General features: G+C 36.3%; 1 protein-coding gene across 1 annotated transcript in view; it reads right to left on the reverse strand.

Annotated features, from left to right (window-relative positions):
* KIAA2026 (KIAA2026 ortholog) overlaps positions 1-20018 on the reverse strand; it is a 59568-nt gene that overhangs the window by 10555 nt on the left and 28995 nt on the right. Inside the window, exons 5-6 of the mRNA XM_035567686.2 lie at positions 17051-17140; positions 1022-1137 (exon numbers count right to left, since the gene is read on the reverse strand). Coding sequence (XP_035423579.1) covers positions 1022-1137; positions 17051-17140 — 206 coding nt within the window. The remainder of the gene's footprint in view (positions 1-1021; positions 1138-17050; positions 17141-20018) is intronic.

Genomic DNA, 20018 nt, shown 5'->3' on the forward strand with positions numbered 1-20018 from the left:
ATAGAAATGAGTAGAACTTGTACTTTGATCTATTGTTTAAAGTGAAGTGTTCGAAAATATCCTAAATTTCCTAATAAGGAAATAAGGTCTTTCATTCATGAATGATACCCATAAAGTGACCTACTAAGGAACCACCTCTTACTGTCATTGGTGTTATATGTTTTGTTTCTTTTTAATGTAATATATTTTATGATTTTCAGAATTAATTCTGCACCATATAACTGTGTAAGTTGCTTCCTTCACACTCAACATATAAGCAGCAGCCTAACTTTATCTAAAATTCAACACACACTTATATTTACTCTTTCAGTGTCTATGTGGCAAAACGGACATATACAGGGCAACACCTGTATGTCTGTAGGTCAACACCTATACCTACAACAGACAAGAGTGGCACCAATCTTCAATACCAAACGACATTATAAAATCAGTATCAGATCTCTCCAGGGCTTAGAATATGGGAGCTAGATCTCAAAGAATCTTCACTGCTATTAACACCTTTACTTATCTGTCTCCACTACACTGACAAATATAATTGTAGATGCATTCTAAATTCACAGGGATACAACCACGTTTTAAGAATTGACTTGAATTGCTTTGTGGAGAATTCAAAAGCAACCTATTTTGGTAGCTTTAGACAGTATGTAGTCAGACATAAAGTGTCATAAGAAGTACTGGTCCAGTTATATAGATACAGGTTTTCAGAATCTGTTAGCCAAATAAACAGCAATACAAATCCTAGCTGGATTGTGGTACAACTATTGAGATAGGCATACTTAAGGATTCTAGACCATTTTAGAGAAAAAAAAATATTAGGAGTTAAACTTTACTTAGAGACACTTAGTCTGGAACATAAAATAATCCTTTCATCTAAAGCATTGACAATGCTTCCCTCCTATCCTCAAAGTATATTCACTCAGTTTATTTGAGAAGTGAACTAATATTGATTAGCTTTGAAAGGATTCATTTTGTTCTGTTTCACATCCCATGCACTATTGTTAAAAAAAGAGCAGCTAATTACCTGTTCCTTTGAAATGCTTTCATTAGCTTTGGTTCCCATGGTAACAGTTCATTAAGCAGTCGTATCAACGTACCATGCAATTCCTTTACTGCTTGCTTCCGGTGGTACCATCTTCCCTGCAAACATAAACACAATTTATGTATCATTGCATTAGACTTGAATCTTGTTTTCTTGTATTAATCCTACAATAATCATGATACATGTTAATACAACATCGAAAGAAAACAACTGAAAGAAAATATTAGTGAGTGTCACTTAGTCTATCTACCCTTAGCATATGTAAGACGAACGAGTATTTCTACATTTTTTATGCTACAGAGAGATAATATACTAGTTAAGAAAGTAATACTGTAAAGATGTTAATTTTTTTATAGCCAAAACTTAAAATCGAAGCAGAATCTTACAAAACCACTAAGTTTTTTAATTAACTTATGCCGGTAACTAATATATGTAGTAGTCTATTTCATACCAAACATGTATTTACATTTTTAGTAGGTAGAAACCAAATTCTTACAGGAGATCGTAGAATAATTTCATTTAAAGTAAATGATACTATTTATATTATTATTTGCAAAAACAATTTACTACAACTTTCAGGGAGAAAAATCACAGTTTTTGCATTATAATTTTGTATTTTATTCAAAGTTTTAGATAAAAGTATTTTTAATAGAAATGTATTGCAAATTGGTTGTTTATGAAACAACAGACTATGGACAGCAATTTCCTATCTCTACAGCTTTAAGCTTTTAACTCATGTAATTAAAATTTATTTTCTTATCCAAATTGAAATATGTCATCTTATGATCTTCCATAAAGAATTGTTTGTTAAGTCTGGAAAGGCTGAATGAGGATAAAAGACAATGGGAAAAAAACAATCAGAGTGTATATACACAGCACTACCTTTGTTTTGCAAAACACAATACGGGAAAAAACCCCGCATAGTGGTCACAATATGGCAAAACATCTTTCTTATCAGTCTTAGATACATATCTGTTCCTCTTAAGTATTTTTTCCAAGTAGCAGTTCTCTGGTTTATTACATAAGCAAATGAACAATGCATATTTTGACATAAAAATTTCAATCCTGGATATGGGGAGAGCAGACTTGAGGCTGCTCAGGAAACTGGTTACTAAGGTCCCCTGGGAAACTGCTTTTGAAGGCAGTGGGATCCAACAAGTTGGGGACCAACTGGGGTTGGTCACTTTTTAACAGCCATCTCTTAAGAGTACAGGAGCAGGCGATTCCAAAGTACTGGAAGTCAAGCAAGCAGGGCAGAAAGCTGGCTCAGCTAAGAGGGATCTTTTTCTAGAGTTTAGGTGGAAAAGGAAAGTGTACGGATATTGGAAGCAAGATCAAGTGACACAGGAGGACTACAGAGACACAGAGATGATGTTTGCTACTGTGGGGAGAAATTTGGTGCACCTGAAGTTCAACTGGAGTTGAAGTTGGTCAGTAGTGCAGGGGACAACAAAAATGGCTTTTTTAAGGTATGTTAACAGCAAAAGGATGACCAGAGATAGTACCAACCCATACCGGATGAGGTTGGTCACCTCACAAACAGGGATGTAGGCAAGGCAGAGAGACACTTAATGCCTTCTTCACCTCTTCTTTAGCGCTGATGCTGAGCACTAGGACCTCTGGAGCCCTGAGCTAGAGGACCATGACTGCAGAACAGTAAAATCCCAGCTAACTCTGAACTTCTGCAGGACTTGCTGCTCCAGCTGAATGCACCAAGTCTATGGGGCCCCATGGGATTCAACCCAGGGTACTCAAAGAGCTGGCTGATGTCATCACAAAATCTCTTTCAATCATTTCTCAATAGTCCTGGGAATCTGGAGAGGTTCCAGTTGACTGGAAGCTGGCAAGTGTGGTCCCGGGTTTTAAGAAGGGTAAGAAAAAAGATTCAGGTAATTACAGGCTTGTTAGTCTCAGTTCAGTGCCAGGTAAAATTCTGGAGATTATTCTAGGAGTTACTGAAAACACCTGAAAGACAATGCAGTCATTTCTCATAGCCAACACAGGTTCAAGGGGGAAAATTCTGTTTAACTAAATTTCCTTTTACAAGATCACCCACTTAGTTGACCAATCGAAGCAGTAGACGTGATCTTTTTGGATTTCAGCAAAGCTTTTGATACTGTCTCTCACTGTATCCTTCTGGACAAACTGTCCAGCATACACCTAGACAATTACATAATGTGATGGATGAAAATTGGCTGACGGGTTGGGCTCAAATTGGTTACATCAGGCAGATGGACAGTCACTAGTGGGGTTCTGCAGGGCTCCGTTCTGGAGCCATTTTTGTTTGTTTGTTTGTTTGCTTTTATGAATGATCTGGACACAGGACTCAAACACATACTAAGTAAGTTCCAGATGATAATAAACTAGGACCTGTTGAGAGGCCTTGCAGAGAGATTTTGACAAATTAGAGTTGGGCAATCACCAAATGTATGAAACTTAAGAGCAAGTGCCAAATTCTGCACCTGTGCTGGGGCAATCCTTGATTATATACAGACTGGAGGATGAGAGGCCAGAGAACAGCCCCAGTACAAGGGATCTAGGGGTTTTGGTCAATGGTAAAATGAATGTGAGTCAACTGGGGTGTATCAAGCACAGTACTGCTAACTGGTCAAGGGAAGTGATTGTCCTGCTCTACTCTGTGCTGGTGAAGCCTAACTTCAACTGCAGTGTGCAATTTTGGGTGTCACAATTTAAGGTGGACATAAAACTATTGGAGCATCCAGGAGTGTCCAAAGGAGGGCTACAAAGATGGTGAATGGTCCGGAGGGGAAGACCTGTGAGGAGTGGCTGAGGTCCCTTGGTTTGTTCAGCCCAGAGCAGAGCAGGCTGAGGGGAGGCCTCATGGTGGCCTGCAGCTCCCTCACGAAGGGAGCGGAGGGGCAGGCGCTGAGCTCTGCTCTCTGGGGACAGCGACAGGACCCGAGGGAACGTCATGGAGCTGGGACAGGGGAGGGTCAGGCTGGGTGTCAGGGAAAGGTTCTGCACCCAGAGGGTGGTCGGGCACTGAGACAGGCTCCCCAGGGCAGTGGGCACAGCACCAAGCCTGCCGGAGGTCAAGAAGCATATGGACAATGATCTCAGATGTATGGTTTAATTTCTAGGTAGTCCATTTTAGGCTTAATGATCTTTGTGGTTCCCTTACAACGCAGGACATTCTGTGATTTAGTGATATATGAACAGCTACAAAAAGAGATGTGGTATGCCATAGTACTTTTGTCATTCTAACTAATTCAGTGCATTTTACATAAATGAGGATTAATTACATCTGTTGACTTGTCAGAGATGTTAAGAAACTAAAGAGACTACAGTTCTCCAAGAAAAAGAAGGAAGACTTGGGAACCTATGTATTTGATACATATCTTCAGCTTTTGATAGAGTTCATATACTTAACAGCTTCCTGTGGTCCAGCACACAAAGAAACCTATGGCAGAAAAGGTTGGATGAAGCTCAACTTGTCTGCTGTCCAGCAGTCTGTAATAATGACTTTTCTATGGACTGTGGAATAATTCCTTTCTACAAATTTCAGCTGGTCTCTCCAATGTGCAGCAGGGCCAATGAGTCTGAATGCTTGTTTCAAGACCAAATATCTTATTTATAAGTAATCATTTATACGTTACACAGCAAAATGAACAGCTACTCCTTCAAATTCTTCAATTAAAATTTAAAAAATCAGAAGGTTTTAACTAGGAAATTATGCCACATTACCGCATAACAGTGCTGAGCCCACAGACAAGCCAGGAAACTGCTTTAATTTTCCCCACTTGTGGCCAGTCATATTTGCATATGTAATACACAGCAGCATAAAACCTGCCACTGAGCACTGCAACAGGAAATAGCCTTTGTGTATACTGCAGCCTACCAAAGGCAATCATTATCACCTCTTAACATTAGCAGTCAACAGAATTCATTGCTAATTTATGAGAATTATGTGCACAGATTTATCTTTCCTGTAAAGTATATAAAACATTTTACAGAGTTTTAAGTGATTGATTATATACTACATAGTATCAGTGGATTATGTCAAAACAAAAAATAAATTATATCATTACTGTCAGAATATAGAAATGCTGTACATGATCTGATATAGCAAAGAATGGGATGTATGAAAAAAAAGTATTAAAATGACTACAGAGTAAAAACAACAAGACATGAATTTCTAAGAAACTCATTTATTGTTAAATAAGATTTGGTTTACACAGGAAAAAAGCTGTATTTATGAGCCAGACAAATACTAGCTGAATCACTGAGTAAACTTTGAAGTGATACCTGTATCATGCATTGAATAGCTGGACACAAGTAGAAGGCTTAATCAAGAATAGACCTCAGAACTTTACCGCCTTCATTATCACTTCAAGGAAAGCTTTTTTTTTCCTTTCTTTCTTTTTTTTTTGTTTTTAAACAGGTCACATTTCTCCTTGCTTGAAAAAAAAGGAAAAAAATACACACAATTCTAGTGATAGTTTTCTAATGAAAATTATTCTCCTCTACTTACCATCTCTAGAAAACTCGATTTGATTTCCAACGGTTTTTACGCAATTATGTAATTACATAATTACAAATTTGTAAATTATTTTCCTGTATTTCAACTACTCACTTTTTTACTGGTGTTTAGTAGTTGGCATTAAATCTAGTGGTGACAACATACACAAATTAGAATATCTTTTCCTCAGAAAGAATATCATTCCCTCAGAAACAGCTGAAGTGCTGAACATATAGGGGCCAAAAAGTTTGAAAATAGAGTTCCTTATTTTTTCAATGACTGTAGTTCTGTTCAATCTGCTATTGTTCCTTAAATTTTAAAATATAAAAAGGGAAATAAAAGATGTCTACAAGCTTGAGACACATCACTACAAAATTTAGCATTACATTTGTTACGCAATTTAATTCTCCAATATAGTGTCCTGGTTTCAGCTGGGATAGAGTACATTTTCTTCATAGAAGCTGGTAAGGTGCTGTGTTTTGGATATATGATGAAAATAGTGGTGATAAAGCACTGACGTTTTAGATGTTGCAGGGCAGTGCTTACTGGAAAAAGGACTTTTCAGCTTCTCATGATGCCCTGCCAGCAAAGAGGTTGAGGCGACACAAACAGCTGGGAAGGGACACAGCCAGGACAGGTGACCCAAACCAGCCAAGGGAATATTCCATACCATATGACATCGTGATCAGCAATAAAACTGGGGGGAGTGGCCTGAGGGCAGGGCGCTACCATTGGTCAGGGACTGGCTGAGCATCAGTTAGCTGGTGGTGAGTAGTTGCGTTGTATATCACTTATTTTGTGTATTCTTTTCTTTTTTTTCCTCTCCTCTTGCTTTCCTATTAAACTGCCCTTAACTCACGAGTTTTCTTTTTGTTTTTTTTTCCCATGCTTCTCTCCCTCTGGTGTGCATGAGTAAGTGAATGGTTGTGTGGTGCTTCGCTGCCTGCTGGGTTAAACTACAACACAAATCTTGTGATTTTCCAAGAAAAAAGCAAATCAATGATTGATGAAGCTATGACTTAGCTCCCTACTTCAGCAATATGTAGCAGCCTACTGTCTATACAACATAAACTTCCCTTTACAAATATTTATGTATAATTCAGGAAAACGGCCATAAATTGAAGCTTAGGAGGTTTAAGATGGACTTTAGAAAATGTATTTTTATCAGAAACCAATGGCATTAGAAGAGGTTGTCCAGAAAAGCTGCTGAGTCGCCATTCCTTCATGTTTTCAGAATTCCACTCAGCAGGCCTCAGTTGACTTACTGCAGCAATAGCAGTACTGCTGCTTCAAGATCCATGAAATTTGAAGGTATCTCTTCAAATGTCAGACTAGAGGATTTCTTAAGATGAAAGATAAAGCCTCTGAATATGAACTAATGTGCTAACAGGATCAACAGATGAATAGAATGCAGCACTGTGTTGCTTTCATGGTTCTGCTTGACTTTCTTGGAGTTGGACTTAATGATCACTGTGGGTCCCATCCAACTCAGGATATTCTACGATTCTATGATCTTAGGGGCAAAAAAGTTGCTTATCAGCACAGAATAGCCATGACCTTTCTACTCAGAGTAATCAAAATATAGTTGCCCATGAAAATCCATGGTGAGAGGTTTAGTCGAACAGCAGGGTTTACACAACTGAGTAGCTATTACAGCTCCATAGTTCAGTCCTCTCATCAATGAGGGGTAAGTAGAGATGGAGATCTGGACGTACTACCTTCTGGTGTATACGAACTTCAACAACATTTTATTAGTACACATGGAATAAAAATACACAACTACCTCAACCCAAGACAGTCTTTATTGGAAAAAAGGTCTTTCTTTATCAGTGAAAGGCTTGCTCTTAACACATATACAAAGGAGTTGTTCCCCTTCAATTTACTTGAGCTAATTGTAAGTTCAATAAGATTTTACTGCCTACACTCCAAACTGATTATTTATGCAGAAATATCCAGTAACTAACTTGGATGTGTGCAGAATTACATTCTTACATTGCTGGTAATTCACATTCCCAATAGCACAGCTTCTATACTGCTATTTGACTATCTGACTGCTAGTTACGGTCTTGTTGAAGGCAGTGATGAACAAAACACTATTTTTTTATGCAAACACAACATATGGTATTAACAACAAAGCAAATGAGATAAAAAGGCCTAGACTGAGGTCGAGTACAAAATGTTACCTGAAGTTGTGTTAAGCTACAACTAAATTTTAAAAACGCAAACACAACAAAACAAAAAAAATCAGAAATGTGTTGAATGTTTCTACATAAGCAAAGAGAGACATTCAACACATTCTCAACTGAAAACTTACCTTTTAAAATTAGGTTTCTGACATCCAGAGCAGCCAGGGAATGCTGACTCCACTCTCCGTGATGTCCCAACATACACTATTCTGGCATATTCATCATGGAACCCCAAAGCAGACTGGAGCCAGGATATTGGTATATGGGGTAAGGACTGAACTTCATAAGGGAGTTTTTGTTTCGTTTTTTAAATAAACACACACACACACAACCACAATATTATGCAGTTTTATAAGGTTTTCTTTAGTCTTTACTTTATATCCTGGGGATATAAAATAAAGAAATTAGAAATCTTATAAAACCATGCAATATTGTTGAAAAGGGGTGGTGGTGGAGGGAGAAAACTTACCTTACCCTTAATAGGCCTGCTCCATTCTGCAGCGGGGTTCTGTGGTATGTGTGACATCACCAGTCTACCGTTTTCTAGTGATGTCACACGGAGAGGGAGTTGATGATCTGCAGCTGCTTTGGACATCAGATACCTAAAGAAAAGAGATTAATAACTTTTTCAATTCAGAGATGGATTGACATTGAATGCTGTTATTAACCAACTTATGGGCCGACTACTAGAATTTCAGACACCTGAGTGGAAGCTTTGACTAAATAAGAATGAATGGTGAGATCACTCATACTATACAAACTCATCTATAATTGAATGTGCTTTCATTCTGAAAAAGCTTGGAGTTACTTTCTATAGTTGAAGTTCCTGCAAGCCAATAACTTGTATTTACCCTAAGCAATGTCATTCTGAATTTTTTATCTATCATCTGCTAACCTCTGATTTTATTAGAAAACTGGGATGGAGTCAGGAAGACTGACTGGTAGTAAATCATTAAGCAAATTCACTCATGACATCTCTTTATCAATTATCTTTTTGAGCATTTACATGTAACTAATTAAAAGACTGGTGCACACCTTATGTCAGCCCTCAAACTTTTGTGGCTTTATTTTTCAGTAAGATTTCAGCTTGCACTTCCATGACATGAATCCAATCAAACCAAGCTATATCCCGAAATGGTATCCCAAACTCTTATTAAACATTGCAAACAAATGGACTGGCAAAAACAAACAAACAAAACCACCACCCCACCACAAAAACAACCAAAACAAAACAAAACAAAAGCCCACAACAACCCAAGAGCACAAAAATAAGTTTCTTGCTACAGGATGTATCTTTATCTCATGATTTAGCTCATTACTATGAAATGACTCTTCAGACATTCAGCCATGTCCTAATTTTCTTTGGGCAAAATTACTACATGATTATCATTGCATCGATTATCTCCCACATTTAAAGCTATAAAACACAAAAATGCGTGATAACGTTTATTATCAGCATGTTCATAGAATCATAGACTGGTTTGGGTTGGAAGGGACCTTAAAGATCACCTAGTTCCAACCCACCTGCCATTGGCAGAGACACCACCCACTAGATCAAATTGGCCAAGGCTCCATCTAGCCTGGCCTTAAACACCTGCAAGGTATGGGGCATCCACAACATCTCTGGGCAACCTGTTCCAGTGCCTCACCACCCTTATAGTGAAGTATTTCCTCCTAATGTCTAATCTAAATCTATCCTCTTTTAGTTTAAGACCATTCCCCCTTGTCCAATCATTATCTACCTGAGTAAGGGGTCCTCCTCCATCTTTTTTATAAGACCCCTTTAAGTATTTATCTTACTATCTTTGCCAGACTAACTCAGAAGACAAATTATATACCACTGAACTGTCACATTTTGCTGTTAATTATAAGAACTTCAAGATATTAATTAACTTATACTTCTGTAACTCATGAAGAAATTGGATGTATGCAGTATCTTAAACTGTTTAAAAAAGCTGTTGTTCCTTTTAATTAATTATCTCATCTGACTTTCATATAGCTGAATTTTTCATCTTTCTTAATTCTGGAGATATATATATATATATATATATATATACATATATATATATACATATATATATATATATATATTTCACTATTCTTCAACCGAACACCTTAAAATCAACTGTTTTATTTCAACTCTGTGTGCTGACAGGAATGCCTTGCATGCTTTTTCAAAATAACATACTAACTGACCAAAATCCAAAGCACTGTGAAATGTCCTGAATACACAGCAGTAATTCTATGATGAAAACGTTCCATATAAAATGTATGAGTATCTATTCATATCTTTGATGCAGAACTCACACCTTCACATCTAGAATTTTAAAACATATATGATAGAAGTGGCTTAGGTGAAGCATCTTAGCAAACATTTATTGGAGGACTAGCCTAGAAACTAGGAAAGGCATGAAAAATCATGGGATGTTACGAGAAAACAGCCGTGAAAAAATACACCTAATATAGGAAGCAAAAGAGGTACTGGAGAAGCTATGAAAAACTCAAGACTGAGACAAAAATATGGAAAGCTAATGAAATAAGCACAAGACAGAAATTGCAGAGAAGTAATTGTTGCAGGAAATCTTTCAAAATTTGAAGCCTATAAATGGCTATATTCCTTCATGGCAAGCAACTAATTAGCTGCTTGGATTTCCAAAAGCTCCACGCGCTCATTCTTGCCTCCGGAGTATAAGAAATAGCATAAACATAAATGTGAATTTCAAAACCTTATTTCAGACTCCAAATTCTATGTTTTGGAATCATAGCAGTATTTTTAAAGATGCAGACAAGCCAGAAAGAAGCAGTAACAGACTATTTGAAAGTGAGTAAAGTACAAATCAAGTTTTTAGGACAAAGAATGGAAAAAGAGTATGTTAGATATTTTGCAGAAGATGATGCATAGTGATACAGAACCTGGGATGAAATTAAAATATTATGTTTCAGCTGCAAGACTAGATCTATTAAAATTATGTTATTCCATTAAAGATTTAGGACAAGGATCTCCTCATCTAAAGTTTAAATCAAAAGCATACACAGATTTCTCAGACTGTATAATTATCTGTTTGCATGTATATTAATACTATGCAAACAAGTATAACAGAGAACTCCTTACATCCCAAATTGTCAAGCACAGTGCATATTTCACTGATGAGGGAATAGAAGAATTGGGAGAAGGAAGTCCACCTCATGCTAACAAGTGAAGAAAATTTAACCCAGTACCAATGAATTTTCCACAGAACCCAAATGAGAATACACTGTATTTTTTTCCAGTTTACAATTTGTTAAGCTGGTGTCTGAATCACTGAAATATTAGTAAAAGCCGTAATCTATTTTTGGTGGTTGCATATGTTTCTGCCAAGCATTCTTGGGAATACTTGTTCAGTCTTGTTCAAACACAGTTCCCCTACCAAACATTTTCAAACAGATGGCAATATTGCCCATTTCTTTACTATAAACAGAGGAAGTATTTCAGAAACATATTTAGTAAATTAGCCATTTTGCATTATTTCTTTTTTTTTTTTTTAATTAATGTGTGGCAGTGAAAAAAAGTCACTCTTCTCTTACTTTGGATACTTCCATTTCCTATGAACAAATTTAACAACAACAAAAAGACACTGTTCCATCATACTGCCCTGGAAGATATATCCACCCCTAAAAATAGACCAAGATGTTCACCTGGGTTGGGAAACACAGCTACCTAATTTAAACCTTCAGGAACAACATTAGAAAACAGCAAAATCCAAAACCTTTAAGAAGGAGGTTTTTATCTTTCTTATTATTATGTCAAGAACATTAGAGTGTTACACACCTTTGCAAAACAGCAAAATTTTCAGTCCCTTTCCTACAAACCTTAGTTAGTTGTGAACTTGGCTAGTGTCCTTTGAATAGCTAACTCTCCTTCCCCTCACCTTTGTCTGACTTTTCCTGTAGGCAGAGTCTGGCTTCCTACTCTGGAACATATTGCCCTTTATCATTTTAACCTTGTGTACTTAACTTCGGGAATCCTGGGCTCCAGTCTCTCTTCTCCCTCCGCAGACATCTATGCAGTTACCAATCAGACTTGCATGCAATGATTCAAATCCAACGGCACTAACAACCAAGTCTTGCATTTCAATAAACAAAGAATCTTTGAATGTTTATGCTCTCTTCAGACGATCTAAGCTCTAACACAGACATAGGACAGTGTCTAGAGTTAACTAATCATGTCGCAACCCAGTTCATTTTACAACAAACATGCTTACTATAAAGTCAGGTTAAGAAATAACATCTGCAGAAAAGCCCGAAATTTACTATCTGATACAAGCATCTGCAATCCTGTCACAGCTTGATACTACACAACGGCAAGAAGAGATTAAAAAATACTCAAGTTCTGCTGTACTATACAACAGTTAAATACATACAACTGACTTACAGAATAGCTTAACAGTTTCATGCAAAAATGACTTCAGATGACTAAAGAAAGTGATGATGTGAATGGCAGTAAAGAAATTTCTATTCACTCTGAAACTCTCCCTCATTTTACCTGACACAGCAGAAAACAACAAAAAAAATTGATTAAAAATTTCAGACTGTTAGTTGTTATCTTGCATACTGATCAGGATAAAAGGTGCTACCTTGCATTTCTTAATCAATTTGCTAGTTAGAGCAAATGTCTAAGAGCTCCCATTCAAATGAACTGTCATGCTTATACATACAAATTCTCAGCAAACATGAAATAAAAATGGAGTAAAATGTCAAGAGAATGATTTTTAGCCAACACTCTATTTCAGATTCACAGTTGTCTACTGACTAGTGATGACTTCCCCTGCATCTTACCTATGATAGTATTAGCAACAAAACATACAATTTTTATTAAAATCTAATTTTTCTTGTTGTAAATTTTCTTTTCATATTCATTCCATTTTTACTCTACTTTTTATTCATATTGCTTTAAACTGAAAGGACATCACTTTTCAAATGTGACACACAGAAACGTTAAGAAGCACAGCAAAACACACTTTTTAAAAATATGTGCAAGGTACATGAGTGTGCACACATACAAATACACAAAAATGAGTAACACTTTTTTTAATTTAAAAAAATGGAAGTTCCTCACTTAAAACAAATTCCTTACTTCCTGACTCTTCATATATGCTGATTTGTAAAGGTGTCATTTGTTAACTGCCATTTTTCACTTGGCTTCTTTTTGGTTCCTATTAGCCTATCTCAGATTTTAGATCTTAGATTTCCTTTAAGGATATAAAATTTTCTACATAGCAAAATAAAATCAAGAACTTCAGCCTTCAGATTACACTGACAATTTTAAGGCAATCCATCAGGGGCTGGCCTACTGTAACTCCATAATTAAAAAACATAGTGCTCCATGATGTCAAATAGAGCAGGATCGGAGAACAGTTTACAAACTAGAAATCTAAGATACTACTGACAATACCCAGCACTCAATGCAATAGATGACAGATCCAAATTACAGTTATATTTCAGCAGCACACAAGGCAGGTACTATTTGAGTGCTGGCAGCTTTCTGACTCACTTCCATGATGTATGCTGCATTTGACCTTCTGATGAAAACTTTAAGACATTCTCTGAGAATCATGAATAACGAGGGGGAAAAATGAGATTTAGCACTGTGTACTTTCCTGTAAAGACAGACTGAAATAAAGACTAATATCTTCAGTAGTCAAAAAAGAAATTCTTTACAGCTACAATGACATAATTTCAGAAAATGGCAATACATTCTTTGCCCAGATTGCAGGAGGTGCCTTGTGGAAAGGTTCCATCCCTTTCAAAGGTACAAAGGAGACTTCACCTAAGGAGATGTCACCTCCTGAAGTCTCCTCTCGAGTCACAGTATGCCAACTTCCCTTTGGTTTTCCTTCTACAGCTCCTCACACAATGTATGTGCCAGGACACATGCTTTAGGACATGCACCAAAGCCAGAAGTCATTCTATATTAGACATTCTTGATGGAGCTACCCACCATCATTTTACAAAATGGTGCACAGGGATTAGATTTCCTCCACTTGATGCAAATCCCTCAATTCCCCTTTATGCGTCTCCAGCTTTCTTTTTTTCCATCTAAATACTCTATAAATAACAAATCTGCCTAACTTACTCTCTTCTCTCCATCTTGAAATTCATAAGGTGGTGAGGAGATGAATTATTTAGTAGCTGAATGGATAGAGAATTTTAGAGCAGATGATTGTACTATCAGCATGTCTCAGATGATTGTAATATCCCTGACAACTTCAGCTGCCACAAAAGAGCACTTCTCATGACAAAAGCAGTCCCATTTCTTTTGCTCCCAGATGCTCACTCTTGTCCTTACAGCAATCCTTCAAGCTGTGGCAGAAGACAAGCAGAGAGGTATTTGTGCAAATGCACAAGAAGTTGCTCTAGGAAAATGATCTGGGTTAAAACCACCTCACCAGCTGTAGAAAAGAATGTTTGGTTTATTGCACACTCGATCTCACCATGCAGCTGAACAAAGAATTTTGCTGCCCTCTCTTATGGAGTGGCAGAGAAAACAGAAGCTGCCGGAGTGATGGAGAATAGGAACTATTTTTTGGCAGCAGTTTTTGCTTATGTCAGTTGAAAGCATGTGTGAAAATGCAGCCTCACATCTGAACTGTGGCTAGAGTTCAACAGGAGAGCAGTCTGGGAAGAAGTAATACTAAGACTGAATTTCAGTTTAGCATTAAAGAATTAAGGTCAAATTTCATTTTTTCTCTAAACAGTTACTGCAAACTGGCACTAATGCAAATCTCATCATTGTTATAAAAAACTCAACAGTAACGAAGCAGAAGTGAAATGGATAAGTTCTATTCATAGCTAATTCAAAAGGTATTGCAGATGTACAACAGAGTAGTGAAAATTCTTTCAAATAGGTTTATTATTACACTGTTGTGGGAGGAATTGGTAGTAATGCCTACATTTAAAATTATCCATGTCTTTCCTTTACATAACCCTGTTCTAATTTGCTTTTAACTTGCCGAAGAAATTTGTTTGAGCTAAATATCTCTCATGTCATTTGCTGGCTGAAGATGATGTTCTGAAAAGTGTCAGATACGAGTCCAACTATCTACAAAAATGCCAGCAAACAGTATGTTTACTCATGTTAAAGAAGTCTTATAGTTCAGCTCTTTCATTATAGACTCCAGTACTTCCAAAATCTGGAAAAGGAATTCCTTTCATGTAGTCTAGAATGATTTCCTTGGAAACAAAGGACAGTTAGGACAAAGAAAAAGGTTGTATGTTAAAGTCTTAATGTAAATTAGAAAAGCTATAGTTTTAATACACATTAGTATTTACCATAAGCTTTAAAGATTTCTATGAGAGTTTAACTCAGTAACATGTGTTAACAAATACTATAACTGGTATTACCAAGAGAGCTAGTCATGAAGAAGATTCACCATAAAAAAAAAAAAGCCATCAAGACAGATACCATGAAGTAGTAAGAACACCACCATCTCCACCATCTTCAGCTCCAAACAAGAAAAGGCCATGAACAGCCTCAAAATTATCATCATTTATCATATTAAAATGAGCTTTCACATTAGGCCACATTTGCATTGTCAAATCAGTTTCACTTAATATGCGAGGCACTACAGAAAACTGAAAGAAATTGTGAATGCTTCTGGAACTGCCAGTGCCATTTGTGTCAGAGCTGACAGACTAAAGTCTGCCTCTCTTCTAAAGTTATCTAACTTAATTATGCATGGCATTACTGGCATCAAAAATGCAACTCTAATAACTTCCCTTGCAAAGTGAAACCACATTTTGTCTAGCCAAGTTTGCTAACTTATCTTTTTATTTGTATTTTTTAGAAGTATGCAATTTCCCCATGTTTTAAATCAATACTTCACTGTTTCTTTATGATCACTTCTTCAGCAATCAATCCTAGTCTTTATTCTTTATGTAGTACTTCTATATCACAAGTGTTTAAAGACCCAGAATCATAATCAGATAGAGCTATACAAGCACGAAGAAAGATTGTCCTTACCTCACAACTTCTGACCACTGATTGAGTTGTATCTCAACTCCCCCGTACTTGAGAGTTTGTCTGGTTTTTAAGATGGTGTGATTAGAACTAAACATAGTATTCCTGCTGAAGTCATGCAACTTATTTACATAATGACATTATCAGATTTCAGTTCAAAGAGCAATTATGACATATTTAGCATTTGTCTACCCTTGAAGAAGTCTTGGTATGGTTTTACTAGTACGAAAAGTCTCACCTATACTAGGATTATGGATATGCTGATGTGTACTCTCATTTTTGGCTTTTTCTTCTATTGTTGACATAGCCTTTCTGATAACCTCTTGACATTCTTATCTTAAAACCAATCTGCAATTTAGCAACTACAAAATAACTTCAAGTGAAGTCACAATATCCAAAGAAAGACAGATAACTATTATGTTGTGTCTTCACTGAAATTTGTCTTTCAGTGCCTCTACTGTACTGTGTCTCTCTTCTGTATTTAAAAAATTAGAAAGAAAGGATGTTTCTGCATGAGACTAAGGATATTCACATAAATTACCATCCTAATTTCTAAAGTATAGAAAAAGCAACAATTTTGTCTACTACTGCTCATAGGAAAGACACAGAAATGCCTGCCAAAGGTTTAATAAAGAAAACTGCAGTGAAAAAATCATTACTAACAAGAGCTGGCTGTACAGGGACATTTAAATGAGCACAATTTATGTATTTAAAGCCAGCCCGCACCTTGGGGAGAATCAGTGCCTCCTAATGAAACCCCAAACATAGTGGATTCTCTTTCTAATGGTTATTCTTTTAAGTTTTTCAGCTGCATATACTCTCAGGGTACGTCATGGAAAATTTCTATCTCAATATTGTATCTAAAGCCAGATAGCATGCTTTCCTGTACAACCTACTTGAATACAAAACATAAGCAAAGCCAAATTTAGTAACTTATTTGCAAAATAAAAGTTAGGAATCCTAATAAACATCTTGACAGTCACGGCACAAGAAGATCTGATCAGTCCTGCATAGACAGATAAGAGAACCCTGCCCTGTAATTGCCTGTTGGCAAGAGTTTGTTCTCAAGGAACATATTTAACAGAAATGAACTGCTCCTTCTAAGGTATTACCACTACTCACATTTTATTCTGGCAGTGAAAAGTGCAAACAATTAGTTATCGAATTTACTTATCAAAAGAACATTGTGAACAGTGCACTACACACAGAAAAAATGAAGATTATGGTCTCCAACCTTATGAGGTTTCATGCAATCACTGAAAAGGCATAAAATCTTCAATCGACAGGCCTCAGCAAATAACTGGCATAGTTTTATACTCATACAAGAGAAAACTTTTTATGTCACATACCGATTTCTTTTTAATGTCCTCCAGATCTTTGAGTTCATTCTCAATCTTTGTGATTAATTCCCTGAGTTCATCAAGATTAGTGCAAATAAGCTAAAAAACAAATGAACATAAACACTTGGTAATGTGGGACTTGGAAAATGCACAATGAAGTCAAATAAAATCTAAAAGCACATGCTATTACTTGGTGCCAACCATGTGATTTTTATTTTCTTATATTATTTAATGTAAAAAAAACAGGACCTCTTCAAATCTAAGAAAGTACTTTACTTCAGATATAAATTGTATTTCTGCATATGAGCTTCCATTCCAAAATGTAGGTATTTTCTCAAAACTGCAGTGAATGACACAAATTACCAAATCTATCTCAAGCATAGCAATGAGTCAGAACAGGCTTGAGTACCAAACAATAACCTGGTGAATTAATATGTGCTAGCTTTGGACTATGCTGTGGTTATAACATTATTGCACTTGTTACAACTTTTCTATGAACAGAACCTTGTATGTTTATATGAAGCATTCCAGAAAGAAAACCTATGTCTATCAAATCTCTTTTGTTTTAGCAAAGGTAGTATACTTAATGCACTGGAATTTCTTCTTACTCCTGTTCTTAGCAAACAGCTTTTTACATTTTTCCTTTCACAATATGGATGTTATTTGCTTGAACAAATTTTCAAAGAAGCACAAATGACCTTTAAGTTTTGGCTTACTGTCACTTAGGGAAATTACAGGCTTACTAACCTGGAAATGATTAAGCTATTAGATTCATTCAGGCCGCTGCATCTAAAGACTTTTCCACCCTTAGGTGGGAATGTTTTCATTACTATTGAAAACATGTTGAAGTAACTTTAGAAAAAAAAAATCAACTCCAAGTAGGAAAAAAAAAACAAAACACAAGAAGCCCACAAATACACTCTTATGATAAAATTGCTATCATTTTTTTATGCCAAATCAGTAATTCACAACAATACATCTTTACTTCAGTTGCACATGATGTTCTAGATCTGGAGTAAATTCATACAAAAAACACTAAGTTGTTTCATTATTTTAACACAGAACAGACAATTTCAGCAAAACAAATTTCAGAAGCCTCTAATATCATACATACAACTATTTTCATAGTATTTGTGTACATTTAAGAGCATTAGGGAAATGGAGCAACTTCAACTAAAAGTTTACAGTGTTCACATTCATAAGTTCAAAACAGAGAATGAATAAGGAAATTTTCACTGTGTTGCTGTAGACAAAGTGTGTAAAAATTAACTTCCAGACCGTTTCTCTCTTGATCCAGAAAATATTATTGCTATGGGAAACTCTATGAGGTTCAATATTGCATGTCTGTTTTACATGTAAAGAAGTTCCAAGTACATAAATGTAAAAGAGAAGCCAAACAATGTTTTTTCTTCTCCCATCTGGCCTGCAAACAAACCTATGATACAGCATTATTATACAAAAACGTGCAAGTTTGTCACATCAAGCCCTTGACGTAACTCAAAAAAGCCATAGGTAGAGATTTCCCTTTACACAATTATAACCCACTCCTTTATAACCACATATAACTCCATATGTAACTGACAATTCAGTTTTTGAATTGTATTGTTGCTTTTTATTTTCTCATATCAAACGTGTTTAATTCAGTGATCAAAGACAAAGCAAGAACTATGAACCAAAGAAAGATACTATCCGTTTAATTCTGTACTTCATTTGCTAGAAGTGAATGAACTTCTCTCTAAAAGTTCATTTGTAGTAAGGCAAGAGTTTTTTAAGAAGGATGACTTCAGTATCATGTTAGTTGAATGCTTTCCTGGAAATACCAATTTTATCTTTACCATACAGCTTCCACATGTCATCGGACAATTCAGGTTGCCAAACTTGTCACAGGTCCTAGTCCTGTTTCTCATTTTCAGAACAGTCACTTGAGACATAAGAATCCGATTTGCGAAATTGTCAGTGTGTATCAGTCCAAATTACATCAACATAAAAAAAACCACAAAGCAAATATATAAAAATTAGTTGTCTTGGGGCTGGTAGTGACAGGGAAGAGTAATCAAATCTATGTCTCAATTTGGCATCAGAACAGATGTACTTTAAGGCTAATACCTGCGTACCACTTATCCACTGGTAAAACAATGAAGGTAGCATCAGTTCAGATTACAGGATGTATTGTCAAAATGAGTTTAGCATCTGAAACACTCCAACACTATGCTGAAAAAACTACAAAAGCATTCAAGAAGAAATCTGTATTTGTTTATAAAAAGCAGGATTTGAGATAAGATATTAAAGATATACACTGCTTGGGAAGGAGCTATTTCTGAAAATTCTATCATTTGGCCAACATTTTTTACATAATGAAGCCAGCATTTTGAAGTAAAGATGAGAAGAACAGTGATTTAAGAGTGGAGTGTATTCCGTATGTAAAACAGACGGGAATTAAAGCTACAAAGATAAGTAGTTTGGGAATTTCTCAAATTTTAGATAACTGGCCTAAAAATTCTAATGCACTTACAGTCAAATTTTCATCATAGACTCATAGAATAGTTTGGGTTGGAAGGGACCTTAAAGATCACCTAGTTCCAACCCACCTGCCATTGGCAGAGACACCACCCACTAGATCAAATTGGCCAAGGCTCCATCTAGCCTGCCCTTGAACACCTGCAAGGTATGGGGCATCCACAACATCTCTGGGCAACCTGTTCCAGTTCCTCACCACCCTCTGAGTGAAGAATTTCCTCCTAATGTCTAATCTAAATCTCCCCTCTTTTAGTTTAAAAACATTCCCCCTTGTTCTGTCATTATCTGACTGTGCAAAGAGTCGCTCTCCATCTTTTTTATAAGTCCCTTTCAAGTACTGAAAGGTTGCAATGAGGTCACCCTGGAGCCTTTTCTTCTGTAGGCTGAACAGCCCCAGGTCTCTCAGCCTTTTAAGGATGCCATTAGGATGCCTCAGCCATTAGGATGTATTAAGATCAGT

Source organism: Cygnus atratus, chromosome Z (assembly GCF_013377495.2).
Source record: "Cygnus atratus isolate AKBS03 ecotype Queensland, Australia chromosome Z, CAtr_DNAZoo_HiC_assembly, whole genome shotgun sequence".
In the NCBI taxonomy this organism is placed as follows: Eukaryota; Metazoa; Chordata; class Aves; order Anseriformes; family Anatidae; genus Cygnus; species Cygnus atratus.